This window comes from Hydra vulgaris, chromosome 06 (genome assembly GCF_038396675.1).
Source record: "Hydra vulgaris chromosome 06, alternate assembly HydraT2T_AEP".
NCBI lineage: Eukaryota > Metazoa > Cnidaria > Hydrozoa > Anthoathecata > Hydridae > Hydra > Hydra vulgaris.
The window spans coordinates 7,653,300-7,672,617 of NC_088925.1; the positions used below are offsets into that span (position 1 = coordinate 7,653,300).

A 19,318-nucleotide genomic window follows, 5' to 3' on the forward strand; every position below is an offset into this window, starting at 1 on the left:
AAATTAAAACCCTTTAGATAATTAAAGAATAACTTTAAAGAAAAATTTTCACCTTTAAACAGTTACTTCTGGAGATAATGAATTATATATTAGAGATAATGAATTATAATATATAGAGATAATGGGAAAAAAAAAAGTGTCACCTTTAACAGTAGATAGCTGTCTAGATTGATGATAAACACGAAGCTGAGACGTTTTAAAAAGATCTCCTTTTAAAATTGAAAAATTTCCTTTACCCAACTTATCAACTTTAAATACACTTCCACTGTATTTCATCAAGCCATAAATATTGCCTTCAAAAACATCAATTGAAACTGGTAAGAAATGTTTAGGGTGTCTAGAAAAGTCTATCACTACCATGTGCAATGTCCCATCAAAGACAACACTTTCAATAGTTTGTTTTTTCATATCAGCCCAGAACAATCTTTTTGAAGCTGGATCAACTGCTAAACTTGTGGGAAACTCAAGATTTTCAGAGAAAAATGATTTTGCACTTGATCCATCCATATACGCTTCAAATATCTGTGGTTCAAATGAATTCTCACACCAGTACATTTTGCTAGAAAAATATTAATAAAAAAACTAAAAAAAAAACATAATTAAGGGATAATATACCAGTTTCGATACTACCAGTAATACCAGTATTTCGATACTATCAGTAATACCAGTAAAACTGTAAAATTGTGGTTGGTATAACCAGTATTTGTTTTCTAAATACTGGTGTTTTATGCTTCATACCCAAATTTTTATCCAATTCTTTAGCAGCTTGCTACAAGCTTACGCTAAATTTGATAATACCAACAAAAAAACTGTTATGGACTATGGAGAAAATATAAAAAAAGAAATGACTCATGAACTACTTTCTTTAAAAGTACAAGGTATGAAGTTTAGTTTAACATAAGACGAGTGGAAGTTCAGTTTATCATTAGAAGAGTGGACATCACTAATGGACTGTATATAAATGTTAACGTTTATGCAAATGGTAAATTTTATAATCTTCCAGTACATTGAAAAACGTCTGCATATAGATGTTTGGAAATTTAAAAGTCTAACTTGGCCTTGTTTGACCTTGATTTAAAGGTTTGTGTTGTACTACTGATGGAGCTACAGTAATTAAACGATTTGGACAACTTTCACAGATTCAACATCAATTATGTATAGCACATGGAATTTAAACAAACAAAAAAAAAACAGTTCTACAAGAAAGCAAGAAAATGAAAACGACACAAAAACAAATATAGTTGAAACTTATTCTGATTCTGATAAGGAAACTGAATCTGATATGAGAATAAATGTTACAATTCATATGAAATTCATATTAAAAACACTGATACTTATTTTTTGAAAGAAAAATCAGAAAAGTTGAAAACATTACAAAATATATATATATATTTTTTAAACATTTTCGCTTTCAACAAGGCTGCAAGCAACCACTAATTAGAGTTGGAAGTTACCAGAAGAGAAAAGATGAAAATTGTAGAGCAAGATAACAATTGACGGACAACTTGGAGGATTGCAAATTATATGAATCAGGAAAGCAAGATGAAGGAAGTAAAATCCAAAGAACTAATGTTCGAGGAAAAAAACTAGACAAACAAGAGTTTTTGGAGCACTTAGGAACAGTCACAGAAAAAGAATGAGACTTAATTGAATGACAAGTAACACAAAAATGAGTTTTAGTAGATGGTACAAAAGACGCTACCTTTTTAGAGCAGTGCCCATTATATTGTATAAGTAAAAAAGAGAAAGAGAAGCAACATTCCGATGATTTGATAATGGTTGGAGGTTGGCTGCAAAAGCAGACCCAACTATGTTTACAATGCGTTTTTGCACCTGGTCTAAAAGAGAAAGGGCATCATTAGAAGATCCGCCCAAGATATGGCAACAGTATTCCATACAAGGCTGGATTTGAGATTTATAGAGATAGAGAATAGAATCTGAAGTAAGAAAGTGTCGAGCACGATAAAGAGATGCAACCTTAGCAGATGCTAACTTTGCAACAGATTTGATATATGGTTTCCAAAAAAGATCGGAAGTAAGAGCTAATTCTAGAAGATGAAGAGTAGATGACTCATCGAACACATCACCTTTCATAAATATAGGAAAATCTAAATTATTGCAATAACGACTGAAAAAAATTGAGTTTTATCTGTATAGAAGTTAACCAGCCACTGTGAGCCCCATGCTGTAGCAGAAGTGAGATCCTTTTCAAGCTCAAATGCCCCCTCCAAGCAATTAGAGAGTGTTGGCTTCTTATCACAACAAGAATAAATGGTAGCATCATCAGCAAACAATGCCACCTTAGATGTGAGAATATCTGGAAGATTGTTAATGTAAATTAAAAAGAGTATAAGGCCGAGGATAGAACCTTGAGGAACCCCTGAAGTTACATAATAAGAAGAAAAGTGCAGTCCATTGAGGACAACTTTTATACTACAATTCAATAATCTTAAAGATGTTGCCAGATACACCATAAGAAGAAAGCTTATGGAGAAGACCAGCATGCCAAACTTTATCAAAAGCTTTTGAAATGTCAAGAGCGATGGCCTTAACCTCTCCACCTTTATCTAATGCACGATAAAACCTATGGGTTATTCCTGTTAACAAGTCAGCTGTAGAACGAGAAGATTGAAATCCATATTGATGATCAGAAAGTAAGTTATTAGATTCAAGATGAGAAATTAAGTGTTTGTTAATTAAAGATTCAAAAATCTTGCTTCTGATAGGAAGAAGACTAGTGGGACGGTAGTTAGACAAATCAGATCGCTCTCCATAATTTTTGAAGATAGGGATAACAGATGCCGTTTTCCGGCAGACTGGAAAACAAGACTCTGATAAGCACTTGTTGAATAGAATTGAGAGGAAATCACTTTAGATACAGACGCTGGAGTGATACCAATGTCAAGCAATGGATCAACCTGTTTTTTGGCTATATCAGGTAGAATGCAACTAGTGGAATCAAGAGATGATATTGATAAAAGTTTTTAGCAAACAATTCAGCTTTGTCTGTTAGGTGAGGTGACAAAGTCTGAACCATACAAGAGAGGTGGAATTAAAGATTTTCCCTTATTATTAATACTATTAAAGATTCTCCAGAGGTCACCAAAACCTAATTTTTAAGATGTGATACGAGATTTCATGACCTGAGAATAGTGGGCTTTGGCATTAGACAAAACCTTTTTACAATGGTTTCTAGTAGTAATAAACAGACGTCTGTTTTCTGAAGAATCGTTTTGCTGATAGATATGGAAGTAATGGTTTCGATTGGCAATCGCAGCAGCACAATGTGAGGAAAACCATGGAGGAGAGTGAGGCTTGATCTGGAATTGTTGAGAGAGAACAAAAAATTCCACGCTAGCCTGAATCCACGAAGTTAAGTAAGAAGCACATATGTCAACAGGAAGACGAAAGATTTCTACCCAAGGGTCATCACGAAGAAAATCATGCAAAGAGTCCCAGTCAGCTTTAAGGTAGTTGTAAGAAGTACGATAATAGGGGGACTCAGGTGATGAAGAAGAACGATATATTAGTTTTAGAGAGATCAAACTGGGTGAATGTGGAGAAATTGAGCACTGACTAGGATCAGAATCAAGACATAAGTCAAGTAGAGAAGGTAAATGATTCGGGTTGTCTGGAAAGCGAGTTGAAAAGTTGACTATTTGAGTTAGGGATTGAGAAAGGCTAAAGTTGTTAATGCCTTCAGAATCACTAACACTGGAGCCAAGCCAATCAGAGTGGTGAGCATTAAAATCACCGACAACAACTATATTAGCTGATGGATAAAGAGAGAGGGCTTGGTCAATATGATCAGAAATAACATCAAAAAGAGTGCAGTCTTGAGATGAAGGAGAGCAATATAGAACAAAAAAAAAGGTAATAGAGTGAAGTGGTGCTAAACAAAACTTTGCAAGAGATAAGACTCAACAGAACAAGTAGATCTGGTGAACTTTGCAAAAGATAAGACTCAACAGAAGAAAAGTTACTTCGAAGACCACGAATCTTAGTGAATGATAGGTTTAGAGAACTTGGTGATGATGATGGTTTTTTGTGTTTGATAGTTTTTGTTACTTTATTCATTTTTAAATTTGTTGAAGAACTTGACTCAAACCATAGATAGTACTCAAAACACTGTTTAATAGCCCAAGCAATTGCCTCATTACTATTAATAAACCCTAAGCCATAACAAAAGGCTCCAAATGTGGCCTCAGCAATGCACACCAGAAGTACAAACAGGGACACCATCCATGCGCAAAATGGCACTGTTAATACTTTGATATTTTTCAGCTGTTGATGGAATCAGCCTCTCTGAGAGCTACCACAGAGTTTGGGAAACCTGACTACCAGCCGGCCTCAGAACCATAAAACTGAGTTTTAGAGCTGTACCCTCATTAAGAGATAATAGAATGAGTTGCCTAGTCATAAAAACAGAGACACAAGCAAAATCCATGCATTGAGTCAAGAAGATCCAGCATTCAACATCATAAACTGGAGACAATGTATTAAAAATACATTTGCACCAGCCTAATAGATGAAGAAGTGGTGCGAGGCTGGTCAACAGATAGAATCTGTTTACTCCTTATGTCTTTGCCTAGGAGGCCTTCTACAGGACAATAGCCGGATGCATTTAACATCTACCCAAGATGAGTATTTTTATCGAGACACCATCTTTAGCCTTTACTCAACCAAGAGCCCCAAGCCATGGGGTGTTTTAAGTCAGAGTTGGCATCTCCTAGCCTTTGCCTAAAAAGGGGTATCCTACAAGGCAGCAGGGCATGAAGCAGATTGTACTGGGTTACATGTTACCAGTAGCAGGATAACCTGACCTGACATTCACATTCCACTAAAACTAAACTTGACTCGACACCCCACGAAAAATGATTCTATTTTACAAAAACATGTAAAAGACATGCTTTGAATAGAAATGTCATTAGTTTTAGACTTTAAAACCAGGTGAAACAGAATTCTAGATATGCTCAAGCAATTTTACAAGTTTTGCATTGTGTCCGAATAAACTATTTTGATTTGGAAAAAGACTAACTTTTTTCTGCAGAAATAAATTTATTAACTGGTGTTACTGGTACATTGCAACTAATCAAAGTGGCAGTTGAAAAATTGTGATGTGCTGATGCTAATTTAATAACAAATGATGTCACATTAAAATTTATGTTGGATGAACTATCAAAGCAAAGTCTATCATTAAGTGTAGAAATTAAGTGTAGACAAGTTTATTCTTAAGATAAAAAAGAGATAAAGCATGTGTTCTGGATTTATCTTCATTACTAAACTTGCACAGCCATTTGAACAAAATGAAGACAATCTAACTGTAGTTGATCAAGAAACAGATAAAAGCAAAATATTGAAAATGATTGTTGTGTTGTTATGAAATTATTACAAAAAACAACCTTATCATTGAAAGACAAACTGCATGACATAATACAAGTAAAGAATAAGAAAAACTTGCCACTTTCTTACTCAGGATTCTATTCTTTATCTTTATAAATCTCAAATCTGTCCTAGTTTGGAATACTGTTTCCATATCTGGAGTAATTCTTCCAATGATCTGCCACAGATATGGCAACAGTATTCCATATTGTTAATTTAAACAGTATGGAATAACATTATAAAAAAGTGGTAATGGTTGGAGGTTGGCTCCAAGAGCAGGTCCAACTAAGCTTACAATGCGTTTTTGCACCTTGTCTAAAAGAGACAAGGTGCAAAAATGCGTTGTAAACATAGTTGGACCTGTTCTTGCAGCCAACCACCAACCATTATTGCACCATCATAATGTTGCTTCTCTTTCTCTTTTCTACAAATACTATGATAGCGATTGCTCTAAAGAGCTAGCAACTCTTGTGCCATCTACTAAAATTCATTCTCGCGTTACTCGTCATTCAATTAAGTGTCATCCTTTAACTGTGACTGTTCTTAAGTGTTCCAAAAATTCTTATTCATCTAGTTTTTTTTCTCAAACATCAGTCCTTTGGAATTCGCAATCTTTTAAGTCGTCTGTCAATCATTATCTTGCTCTATAAACTTTATTTTTTCTCTTCCAGCAACTTCTAACTCTAATAGTGGTTAATTGCAGCCTTGTTGGCTGTGTGAAGTGAAGATGTTAAAAAAAATTAAAAAAAAAAACTCCTCAAATGATAGTCTTACTGCAAGAATAATAAAAGAATTACAATGGTTTAACGAACAACATGTATCTTGAGCAAATTTTATCAAATAAAAAGCTTCGTTAACAATAAAACCAACAAGTGTTGATCCAAAAGTTTTTTCCATTGCTGGCATAATTTGTACCAAAATAGTCTAATTTGGATGATAAATCTTTATATATACTAATAATCTACTTTATGTTAACTTGATAACATAAGTGACAATAGCTAAAAAATTGTGTGAAATTGTGTTTTAAAAAATGTTGTGGCATTACAGGTATTAGTAAAATGGGGTGTTTTGCATGCCCTAAACATAATGTTAAAATATAAAAATTATATAACTATATATTAAAACATAAAGTTAAAATGTATATAAATAAAAATATATATATAAAATAAAAAAATAAAACTATATATTAAATATAGAAATTATATAAATTATAAAGAAAAAATAAACAGGGAAAATTAAGTAACATTAATATTATTGTAAATGCATATAAAATAGAAAAATAAACGTATTTAAAAGTGTTTTTATTTACCCTTCCTCAGAGTTTAAGGTAAATGCTTCTATCTTCATGGTACGTTTTAGTACATTTCTTTTGAATTCTCCAATAAAGTTTGCCATATAAATTCCAGAGTAATCAAGTCTGGAATCAACCCAGTAAACATTATTTCCAATATAATCAGCTACAATATGACTTGGCGAAACATTAATTAAAGTCTTTAACGTTTTATACCTTGGCTCACTGGAACGCCGGTGAAATTTATTAGATTCTACCAGAAATTCATCTGAAAAAAAGATGTCAAAAAATATTTTTTCTGTGCAATGTAAATCAACATAAAATGCTGAGCAAACAAAGAAAATTACCTGAAAGAGAAAATATTGTCATTGAGCTGTTTCCATCAGTAGTATACAAAATTGGGAGCATAACATAATTAAAATCAAATGAGGCTATATGCCCTAAATCAGTTTCCAAAGTATAATCTCCATTAGAAATTTTCATCAGCTTATTATTGGTTGGAATAAATAAAATAGAAGGAGGACCTAAATGAAAAAATGCACTAAATAAATATTAATCATATGCCATCATCATATGATGCATATTTACAAACTGTAAAACTTTAAATAGGTGTTGATTATTTCATTTGAAATTTAAATGACATTAGCCACTCATTAAAATGGTAAAATTGATCTTTCTGTAAGAAGCACAAACTAACTTATAAAGGCATAAAAGTTACTTGGCACAATTTATATATTTTATTATTCCTTGAAAAAAAACACACAAAAAAAGTTTAAAGCATAAGCTTATTTTACTATTTAAAAACAAATTTTGTCTTCAGATCGCTTTAACTGAAATTGTTTGAAAAACACCTTCAGCAAACTTAAATTTTTTTTTTTTTTTTTTTGAGAATGTTAAAAATCAAGGAAATAATATTTAATTTCCATTAAAATAACTCTTCATTTTTATTTGTCTTAAGTGGTTATAATAAAATATTCACATTTCCGTTTATGAAGCTTTTAAGTTTATGATGTTACTGGAGAGTTTTGACAAAATGAAAAATAAAATTTTATTACGCTTTTCTTAAAAAACTATTTTTACTAAAAAACATATTCGCAGTTAACAATCAGCAAGTTAAATGCATTCTTTTTCAATAAGATTTTTTCACTCAGATTTCATTAAAGCAACTTGTTTTTAACAACTGTCTTTTATATGATCAGGTTAATAATTATAAAATAATTTGGAATGTGTTTTTTTTATAATAATTTGTTTTTAAACTTAACAACCATATACTTATATAAATGAATATTATACATTTGAGTTATTCCATATGAAATCACCTAGTTTTTTAAAAGTGCCCCAGGGTACCACCTCAAATTAATCATTACTAGCAAGTTTGTAGTCACAAGCATTTTTCCTAAAATAAAACTATCAGTGTCTTAACCTAATTTATTTGATATGATTTTATAATACGTATTTGTTAAATTTTATGCATATAATATAATTATAATGATATATTTTCAGATGGTAATAATTTTCACATGGTTATAATTTTAGTGTAAAAAAGTTCAATTGCTTTAAGAGTTTGTATTAAAATCTAAATCTGCACAGTATTTTCTCTATTTTAGTATTTTAGTTTTTAATATTGCAAGAACCAAAAAGTAAAAGTTTTGTGTATGCAGAAATAGTTATATGTAGAAATAGTTTACTGGTTGCATTTTAGACAGTTTTAATCACATTTGTACTTGAGATTTCATTTTTACGATTTTATTACTGGAAAAATTTAAAAAGGTTTATTTTTACATTATAATGTTAATACTTTTAGATTAGTAAAAAGTGTCAGAGAAATGTTGTGTGGGAAGAGTTTTAAATGAAGATTGTGATAAAATGTCATATTGTAGAATGGTAGGAAGAATAAGACTAAATACTGAAATTGAAGTTTTAATGCAAAGGATAGGATACACTTTCAAACCAAATAAGGAGATATGTTTTCACCATGAAAAAGCCTATATTTAGATATAAAGCACTTCAAAAATATTGTTGTGATCCATTCAAAGTTCACAAGAAAAAAAATTCAAGGGATTGTGTAAAATCAACATATCAATAGCAAATCAACTTAAGATCAAACCTGGTCAAAAAGTTTGTACTAAATGTATGAATGAATTCAAACTTGAAAAAATTACAGAAAGTAGTCATGATGAAGCTGCTGAAGAAGATTTGAGTTGTTTAGACCTTATTAAGATAGTTCTTAACTTAAGAGTGTGTCTTTATTGGAAATATCTCCACTCAAAAATGTAAAAAAGAAAAATTAGGATATGGAAAGTAAAAAGCTAAAAAAATTGCAACAAGTATGACAAACCTAGTAGTGTCAGCATTGAATACCCAAAAGATGAAGTATCGGAAAAAAAGCATAAATGTATAAACTGCAATGATTTAGACCAACTGTTAGATGCAATAAAAAATAAAATGAAAATAAGTTTGAAGAAAGAAAAAGTTCAACTACTAACACTAACTTCTAATAGCTGGTCAATTGAAAAAACTTGCAAAACATTTTCAGAACATCTTGGTAAAAAAGCTCGAAAGTTGAAAAAATGAAAAAGGAATACTTGCTTAACCTGAGGCTAAAATAGGACAGCCTTTGGAAGATATTGTTAAACAAAAAGTCATTGAAATTTATGAATCCGAAGAGTTCACAAGACAATGTCCAGGAAAAAAAGACTTTGTTTCTGTGTGTATAAATAATGTAAAAGTTCATAAACAAAAACGTTTAATATTAGTTCAATTAAAGGAATTTTATCTTGAGTTTAAGAAGTTATACCCTAAACACAAAGTTGGATTTAGCAAGTTCTGTGAACTAAGGCTAAAGTGGTGCATTACAGTTGACAGTCGTGGAAGTCACTCAGTTTGCGTATGGTCTTATCATCAACAAACTAAGTTGATGTACGCTGCTTTATCCAAGGGCCATTTAATATATTACAAAGATTTGATGAAAGTATGTGTTTGTAATATATATAGTCGAAGCTGCATGTTTCATCTATGTTCCAACCCTGGTAAAATAAATTTAAAGACTTACTTGGAAAATCTGTTTGAAAATAATGATTTTGATTTTGATTATCATAACATATACAAACAATGGGTGTTAAATGACCGAACTGCACTTGTCACAGTCCAAACAAGCATTATTGAATTTATTGAAATTCTAAGTGAAACTTTGTATGATCTTTGTCACCACCACTTTATCAAAGAAGCACAATCCTCCTACTTATCATAGGCAAAAAGAACAGATCAACACATGTACCATCTTGAAGATCACAATATAAATGCTGAGCACCACTTCTTTGCTACATCCCATGGCAAAAGTCTATGTGATGGAATCACATAGACTTTTGCCTTGGGATATAGCAAAGAAGTGATGTAGCATTTTTGCCAATTAAATTGTTTCTCCGCGCAGCGGATTTGTTCATCAAGGTTCGTGTTTCAGAGTTATAGAGTTGGGTAAAGGTTATAACCACAAGTAGCCTCCTCATCTGCAGTGGCCTTCTTGGCCGTGGGGAGGTAAATTACAAAAAAAAAATAAAAAAAATATGAGGAACTATAAAAAGAGAAACAGCAAAAGCGAGTCTACAAACAGCAAATGCAAACCAGATTCTCACACCAAATGAACTGTTTACATGGGCTGAAAAAACATTGAAGGTGTTAAACTATTTTTATTTCAATATCAATAATGATAATATCAATATCATTTACATTTCATCATACATCATACATCATATCAATATACATTTCAATATCAATAGTGATAATATCAATAATCATAAAACTTATTTTAACCTAAAGAAACGATATGAATAGATGAGCACAGTCCCAGGCACAAGAAGCTATCACGGTTTTGTACCAGGTGGAGAGAAATTATTTTTATGGAGAATATCTAGCGATACTGTCTATCATACTCATTTGCTGAATAATATTAACTTGGCAAAAAAAAGATCCTTCAAACTTTCAACCTGGTAAATACATTGCATGTTTTTACGATGATGAATGGTACATTAGGGTGTTTCATTTCAGACAAATTTTCGAAAATGATTACGTTACATGCATAACGGGGTAAATAATGTGCCAAAAAAAAGTCTGAAAAATTTTCAAAATTTTAAAATGTCATCTAGAGGTCGCCATCTTGAAAAAACAGCGTTTTTTACACTTTTTTCAACTGTAAACTTGAAAAACTTAAAAAATAATTAAATTTATGTTACGTTACTGGGTGTATATATTAAAGGTTATTATATGAACATTTGGTGAAATTTTCAGAAAAATTGGTAAATGTCTAGAGGTCGCCGAATTATAAAGTTTTATTTTTTCAACATATTTTTTTGCTGAATAATTGCTTAAATGCTTTCACCTTAAATAAAATGCATAATTTATGTTTTGAGCATAATTGACCACTAAAAGTTGTTGCGTGATTAAATAGTTTGCAAAATAAACATCTGGACGTATGTATATAAATTTCATAAATTTATTTTAAAAAATTCGTTCTTATTTCAATTAGCAAAATTAAAATATTAAAACAATTTTAAAACTAGTTGGAAAAGCGAATATTTTATTGTAACGATGAACCTAAGAAAAAATAATCAAGATTGGTTAATTGGTTACCCTGAATCCAATAAATTATCAAGTTTCAGTTGTCTACCAACAAAAAAACATGTTTTGGGTAGATACTCTCATTTACATTTTTATTCAAAAGGCAACACTTCTGCAAGAGATATTTTTAAAATTGTTCTTGGTGAGCTTAAGGAAGTTTGGGAAAAAGCTGGAGTACCAGTTCGTTCAGATAACTCTTGTCTTTCATTGCTTACCAAATTGTTTGTGGAAATGGTAAAAATAAAAAAAAATTGATCACGCAAGTCGAGATGTTAAAGCTGGAAAAGAAAAAATTGTCACATTTTGTAATGAACTTGAGAAACTTTGCGACATTTCAGCAGTAAATGCATATGAACAGTTATTAGTATCACGTAGACCAAAATGGAAAGAAGATTGGGCATTTTATGAAGATCAAAAGAGTAGCAGAAAGTATCATATGACAGGTAGCATCGATCTAGGTGTTTCAAAATTTTTAGAACGTCGAGAAGATAGACTAAGCATAGATTTTTGGAGAAGTTCAACCGAAGATCAAAAATCGAGTGCCTTTGATGTCAGTGAAATAGTTGAAAGTGCTGACGAAGAAGATCAAAAAGATACAGAGTTTACTCCTTTACCACTAAAGAAAAGAAAGGTGCCTTTAACAAATTCACTAGAGATATCATCAAAGAAGCTCTCAGAAGTAACGGCATCTGTGGCTGATCGATGTTGTTTATCAGTTCACCAACAACTTCTATTTCAATCCACTATCATCTGCAAAAGCGGAGGCAAACTTAATGAAATTTCTATGTCAGTATTAACTGTGCATCGTCAAAGACAAAATGCGCGAAAGAATATTGTTCTGTCAATTAAAGCTGACTGGGAGATAAACAAACCTAAAAAGGCCATTTTGCACTGGGATTCGAAGCTTTTTCATTTAGACATAGCTCATAATGAAGAACGTGTAGCAGTTCTTATTAGCGGATCTCTTAACGGGTACTTATTTATTTATTTATATAAATCCTATGTATATTTTTTATTTTTGTATTCAAAGAAACTAATCTAAGTTTTATTTGCAGGCCGAAACTTATTGGTGTACCTTTGATTAAAGATTCGACAGGTAAAACTCAATGTGACGAGGTCGTGAAACTTGCGCAAGATTGGAACATTTTGGAAAACATTGTTGGTATATGCTTTGATACAACAGCAAGCAACACAGGTAATAAAAAAGGAGCAGCAACTTTAATTGAAATTGAGTTAAAGAGACCTCTTCTATGGCTCGCATGTCGCCATCATCATAATGAGCTACACATTAAGCATGCATTTACCGCATTAAGAGGAGGTAGCAAAAGTCCAGATGAACCTATTTTTCAACGTTTCCAAGCCGAATTTTCTAGAATTGATATTGATTACTCAAACCTGAATTTTTTTAAATGGCCTACTGATATTAAATCAGAAATATTTAATCAAGCAAGTTTAGTTCTGAAATGGGCTTACCAATGCCTCGAAGAGAAAATATTTCCGCGAGAAGATTATCTTGAGTTAATTGAATTAACTATTATCTACCTTGGGGGGAAACTATCAATGGAAAGAATATTCAAAATTCACAAACCAGGTGCAATTCACAATGCCAGATTTATGTCACATTCCATATATATTTTAAAAATGGAACTCTTATCTAATAAATTTATTATGTCCAATAATGAGCAAATTATGATCCACCGCATGGCTAAGTTTATTAGTCTTTTTTATTCGATGCAATTTCTCCGCTCGAGGATTTCCGTATTTGCTCCAGTTGATGACTTCAAATTTTTTTTTTTGCAATGAACTGGTATCAAGAAGAAGATTCAGATATCGCAACCGCTGTGATTTCGTCGATTAACCGTCACCTTTGGTATTTAACAGAAGAGCTTGTTATTCTATCTTTATTTAATGAAAAATTGTCAGAATTTACCAGAACAATAATGGCAAAGAAACTTTTTTCTACCCCAAGACCAAAAACATTTTTAATTGGGAAACCAAAATTTCCGACATTAAGTTCTTCAACCGTTATTTATTTTTTAATTGGACCACGGTCGTAGCTTCTTTTTGATTTATTAGGACTAATAAACAACCAGGAATGGCTCCAGATGAATCCACAAGAGTGGAAATTCTTCCAAGATTATCGAACTGCAGACAATTTTGTTAAACAATTAGAGGTAACAAATGATTGCGCCGAAAGAGGAATAAAACTTATTGGTGATTTCCGCGAGTGTACACAAAATGAAGAACAACGACAATTTATTTTGCAAGTTGTCGAACAACACAGAAAGCAAAATCCATCCGATTCGAAATCAAAACTAATTAATACTTTATAGTATTTTGTATGTTACTAATATCTTCTTTATTAATTATTATTCTTAGAAAAGCTGAAGCCTAAAAATAGCCCAGTTAAATTTTTTTTAAGATTTAAAAAAATAACAAGTTTTTTAGCTTTATATTTTAATACGGCGACCTCTAGACATTTACCAATTTTTCTGAAAATTTCACCAAATGTTCATATAATAACCTTTAATATATACACCCAGTAACGTAACATAAATTTAATTATTTTTTAAGTTTTTCAAGATGGCGACCTCTAGATGACATTTTAAAATTTTGAAAATTTTTCAGACTTTTTTTTGGCACATTATTTACCCCGTTATGCATGTAACGTAATCATTTTCGAAAATTTGTCGGAAACGAAACACCCTAATGGTACATGGGGCTTGTACTTGAGATTTGTAATGAAAACTAAGATGTTAATGTAAAATTGATACATAGAAACAAATTAAATTTAAAATGGACTAATGATGCACGATCAAGCCAATGTTGGGTTCCATTTGACAAAGTAATATGTCAAATAAGTGTCCCATCCATTAAGGGTAGGAGTGCTCATGACTACAAACTTGCTAATAATGATTAAGAAAGTATTATGAGTTATGTAAATCAGAGAGAAATTAGTGTTCTTGTGTTTCATGTGTATATACACTTCTTCTTTCAGCATTTTTTATTTTTTTGAAGTATAATATAACTTGCGCTATTAGGTATCCTTTTAAACTAAAAAAGCATTGCACTGAAAATGCTAAAATTATGCCATAAGATAGAGTATAGGTCTTTAAATTTTTTTTGGTGATTGTCTATATATAGAACCTTGCCATTAAAAAAGTTTAATAATATATTTTAACTGTCTACGCTACTTTTTATGCCTACAAAACGAATGTAATTCATCATATTTTTTAAAAAAAGTGATGCTTTGACAGGCTGCTGCAAGTGCTAAAATAACTTTTAACACATAATTTTAATTTTTTCTACAAGTGATTACTCTAAGTACATAAAAGTAACAAAAAATTGGCAAGCTTGTCTGTTGGTATTGAACTGTAGCACATTGAAGTTTCCAAAAATTTTTTCTAATACTGCATTATTTAGCAACTTTGAGGTACAAGAACTCAAAAACTGTTTAAAATCAGTCAAAAACACCTACAAAAATAGATAACTTGGATGAAAAACTATTACCCTAAAAAATTTCAGGTAATCATCTATTTTATTATTTTATTTAAAAAGTTATGATCTGGTAAAAATCGAAAAAATCTACTTTAAGCTCCAGATACTCAAATTTTTCCGATTTTGGTCAATATTAATTCAATTATAGGTGATTTAATATGGAATGACCCATTTTAATAAAAAATATTTATAGAATTTTAAATTAGGCCAATGCCCTTCTTTCCTAAACTGTTTTGCAACAGAGCACTGCAGAAGAGCATTTATTTGTAATTTTTCCAAAAAACTCTTTTGTATGATTTAAAAACTTTTCAATCTGGAAAAAATACTAGCAACAACATAAAATCAACATTAACAACATAAAACCCAAACAAATAAAATCATAAACTCACCAAAAAAAAAATTATTAGTCTAAGAATAAAAAGTGCTTATTGCAAATATTATTTGCAAATGCATTGTTTCTTCACATAATAACCCTGATAAACAATATATTGACTAATCTATAATGGAGAAAATATTATGCCTACCACAATCAATTAGACATAAAAAATATTCAAAAAAAAACTACTGCCAAAATATATTTGAAGTATAAAAGAAAAAATCAAATTACTATTTTTTTTTATAATTTGAACTTTTTTTATATTTAATATTCTTTATATTTAGTTTTATAACTATACTGTTACAGAAAGGAGATAAGTTTTTTTACTAACTTACTAATGCATTCTTTAAAAACATTAGGCACTCTTTTTGTAGAATGCACTACACAATTTACACAAACACACACACACATAAACACACACACACACATAGTAATAAAAACAACTAACCAATAGCTTTGCATTCACCAATATCATTATGCTCATAACCATTTGCACACTTGCACAAAAAGCTCCCTTTAATATTATTACAAAGCTGACTGCACATAAGTGGTGTTTGTTCGCACTCATTTATATCAACACAAGTTTTATTTTCATCATATTTATACCCTGGTTCACACTGACACTGTATCCAACTACCATTTTGAACACATCTATGTGCTCCGCATTGGCGATCACATGTAACTGAGTTTGCGTGACTATGGGCTAAACAAAAAAATGTAATAACTAAGCCTTATTTTAAATAGTAAATTTACAAACAAAAAAATAAAAATAAAGTAAAAAAAATAAAGCAAAATTATAAAAAAAAAGAACTATACTTAGGTTATAAACAAAATATATAAAATACAAAATAAAAAAATATATTAAACCTTCTATTTTAATTTTATCATATAAATAAAATATATATTAAAAAATTATCATATTTTAAATATATATTATAAAATTATCATACTATAATTTTTTAATACATATTTTATTTTAAAAATATATATTAACAAATTATCATATACTTAATATGTTTCACAACAAAAAGTGTGCGACGCATATTATGATTTTTTATGTTAAAATCTTTTTTTTAAATAATAACATTTTTAAAAAGATAAATAAGAATATGAACTACACATATAGCGTAGAAATGAACTACACATATAGTGAGATTTTTAAACTTTTCATTGTGAATAAGATTAGATGGCAACAATTTATTTAAGAATAAGTTGAATAGATCAAATTAATTTAAGCTATCTTTGAGACGAAAGTTAATTTGTTAATACTTTTATTTGCTACAAATGTGTAACTGTTTCTTATAGATTTAAAATTAGATTAAAAAGATGAGATTTGATAGATTATATATAAAATATGCATAATATAATTATTATTGTTATTTTTGTAGTTATTATTATTATTCAAAATTATAAATTCATTTGATTAATCATCAGATAAAACTAGAAAAATAAAGCATACAACTTGATGTTATAATAAAAATCACAACAGTCACATTTCAGTTGTTGAACTTAAGTATATCTTATAGTATAGATTTAGATTAGATTAAAAATATGAGATTTGATAGATTATATATATAATATGAGATTTGATAGATTAGATTAAAAATATGAGATTTGATAGATTATATATAAAATATGAGATTTGATAGATTAGATTAAAAATATGAGATTTGATAGATTATATATAAAATATGAGATTTGATAGATTATATATAAAATATGAGATTTGATAGATTATATATAAAATATGAGATTTGATAGATTATATATAAAATACGAGATTTGATAGATTATATATAAAATATGAGATTTGATAGATTATATATAAAATACGAGATTTGATAGATTATATATAAAATATGAGATTTGATAGATCAATTTGATAGATTAATTTGATAGATTAGATACAATGCTTTTATAGTTATTATAAGTCCAATAATAAAAAATTATTTTGTAAAAGTAAAAATAATTAATTTCTGCTTGTTTAAAAAATGTCTTAGCATGTTTTGCATGGAATATGTTTAGTATAGAACACATGTGTTTGTATATTAAATATATAAAGTAATGTAAATATGTGCATTTATTGTATATACAATACATGTCTTAATTCTACTATACAATCATTAAAATTCTTTATCTTATTAGCAAAAGGACAACAACAAAATATTTAAAAAAAGCAACAAATAATTTTTATTGATTTCAGAAAGAAAAAAATCAACTTTTTTTTTTTGTCTTTGAAACTTTTGTCTTTTTAATTATGAAAATAAATAATATACCGAACTACTAAAGTACGGCTAATAAGAAATTGTTTGATTACAAATAAAATTATTTTAAAAAGTTAAAAAAAATTAAACTATTCTCGCTTAATTTTCAATCAGTTTAAATTAGGTAAATGTTTTTAATTTAAAATATAATGACTTTTCTTTTTATTTCAAACATATTAATGATAAATGTTGAAAAAAAAATTCCATGTTTATCATTAATAATGTTTAACCTTTTTGTTTGACTATGTTTATAAACAAATTCATTTTAACTATGACAAAAGGATATGATTGTCTATTCACATGATTCAATATGTGATTACAATGATTAAAAAAAATGATACATTTGAATGGAAAGAAAATGTTTAAAAAACATTATAATCATACCTTTGTATAGGCCGAGCAATAGGGTTTTTTTAATGATTCTAGGCATGATAGTAATATGATACAGCAAATTTATACTTTATTATTATTTTTTCCCAGTGATTTGCTTTATCTTTAAAACTATAAATTCTAATACTATATAATTATTCAAAACTAATTATGTTAATTATGTAATAATTTTAAATAAGCATAACTAAATTAGCATAACTACTTATTAAACATTCTACAATATTATTACACATATTAAATACTTTTAAACTATCACAAAAGTAACTTTTTTTTTTTCAGAAAAACTTACCACAATCATTTTCATCTTCATTATTTGCACAATCTCTGTAATAATCGCACCTTTTTTTTTCATCAACACAAGAGCCATCTCCACATTTTAAATCAGTTATCTTACAGTCTTTTGTTGGACATGATTTTTCATCACTACCATCTTCACAATCTTGAATACCATTACAATATCTATATTTTCGTAAACAAATACCAGATGTGGCACATGGAAATTTAACTTCGGGATTACAGAATGTTTTTGAACCTAAAATATATTGAATACATAAACAAATTACTTTTTAAATAATTTAATTTTGTGAACTCAATTTCTTATACAAATGATAATGGTTTATTTAAAACAAAGAAATGATTTCCATATTTCAATTTTCAATTTTCAACAGAAAGTATAGTAGTTATTTAGTTGTTAATAAAAAATCTTTCTTACTGCACATCGTAAAGCCTTCATCAGACCCATCAAAGCAATCAGTCATATTGTCACAAACCCAATCTTGTCGAATACAGGAGCCATCGTGACACTGAAACAAACTTGAAGGACACAAAGGTTTTGCAGAAGAAATGCAATCTAAAAGCAAATATAGCGGGAACAAGACTAAAAAAATGTTGATTACCTAAAAATGATATATTTGAAACACAATTATTACTTGGTAATACACTAAGAACTCCACCATTTACCAGTGTAATAACATAATCATTAATTTAAAAATATTAGACCAAAGATGTAAGTAACCATGGTAATGGTAGAAAAAAGTAAAACTAATTAGCACTATATCATTTTAGTTTTGTTGAGATTTATTCAAAATTCAAAAAGCTGTTGATTATTATTTAAACCATACAGAAGTTTTTTCTTTTTTTTTTGTGTGCTTTTCATTATTGAAATTATAGTACATTCTGTGCTCCAATTAGATGTACACTTTCCATTGTCACTTCTACATTTGTATGTGTTTTTCTATTTATAATCTAGTATGAGTACTTTTTTTAACTTTAGTATTTTTATGTTACCTTTACTTGTTTCTTATACCTCCAATCACTAGAATATACAACCATCTTTATATCTGATATGTCCACATCAAAAAAATTATTCTTGAATATCAATCTATTTTTATCAGATATCCTCATTGCTTTGAGTCTCTGTTTTAAACACACACACACATGCACACACATATTTTAATAAAAAAATATCGGTAATCTTATATCGGTAATGTCTTTTATGAATGG

General features: G+C 29.3%; 2 protein-coding genes across 2 annotated transcripts in view; one reads left to right on the top strand and one right to left on the bottom strand.

The window, feature by feature from the left end:
• LOC100206936 (low-density lipoprotein receptor-related protein 1) overlaps nt 1-19,318 on the bottom strand; it is a 125,489-nt gene that overhangs the window by 29,635 nt on the left and 76,536 nt on the right. Inside the window, exons 46-51 of the mRNA XM_065799115.1 lie at nt 18,528-18,665; nt 18,105-18,347; nt 15,610-15,864; nt 7,021-7,197; nt 6,692-6,941; nt 144-559 (exon numbers count right to left, since the gene is read on the bottom strand). Of these exons, the coding sequence (XP_065655187.1) occupies nt 144-559; nt 6,692-6,941; nt 7,021-7,197; nt 15,610-15,864; nt 18,105-18,347; nt 18,528-18,665 (1,479 nt within the window). The remainder of the gene's footprint in view (nt 1-143; nt 560-6,691; nt 6,942-7,020; nt 7,198-15,609; nt 15,865-18,104; nt 18,348-18,527; nt 18,666-19,318) is intronic.
• Nucleotides 11,537-13,264, top strand: LOC136081621 (uncharacterized). Its single transcript, XM_065799116.1, has 2 exons — nt 11,537-12,259; nt 12,343-13,264. Exons 1-2 carry the CDS (start codon nt 11,724-11,726, stop codon nt 13,088-13,090), a joined length of 1,284 nt encoding a protein of 427 aa, XP_065655188.1. The 5' UTR covers nt 11,537-11,723; the 3' UTR covers nt 13,091-13,264.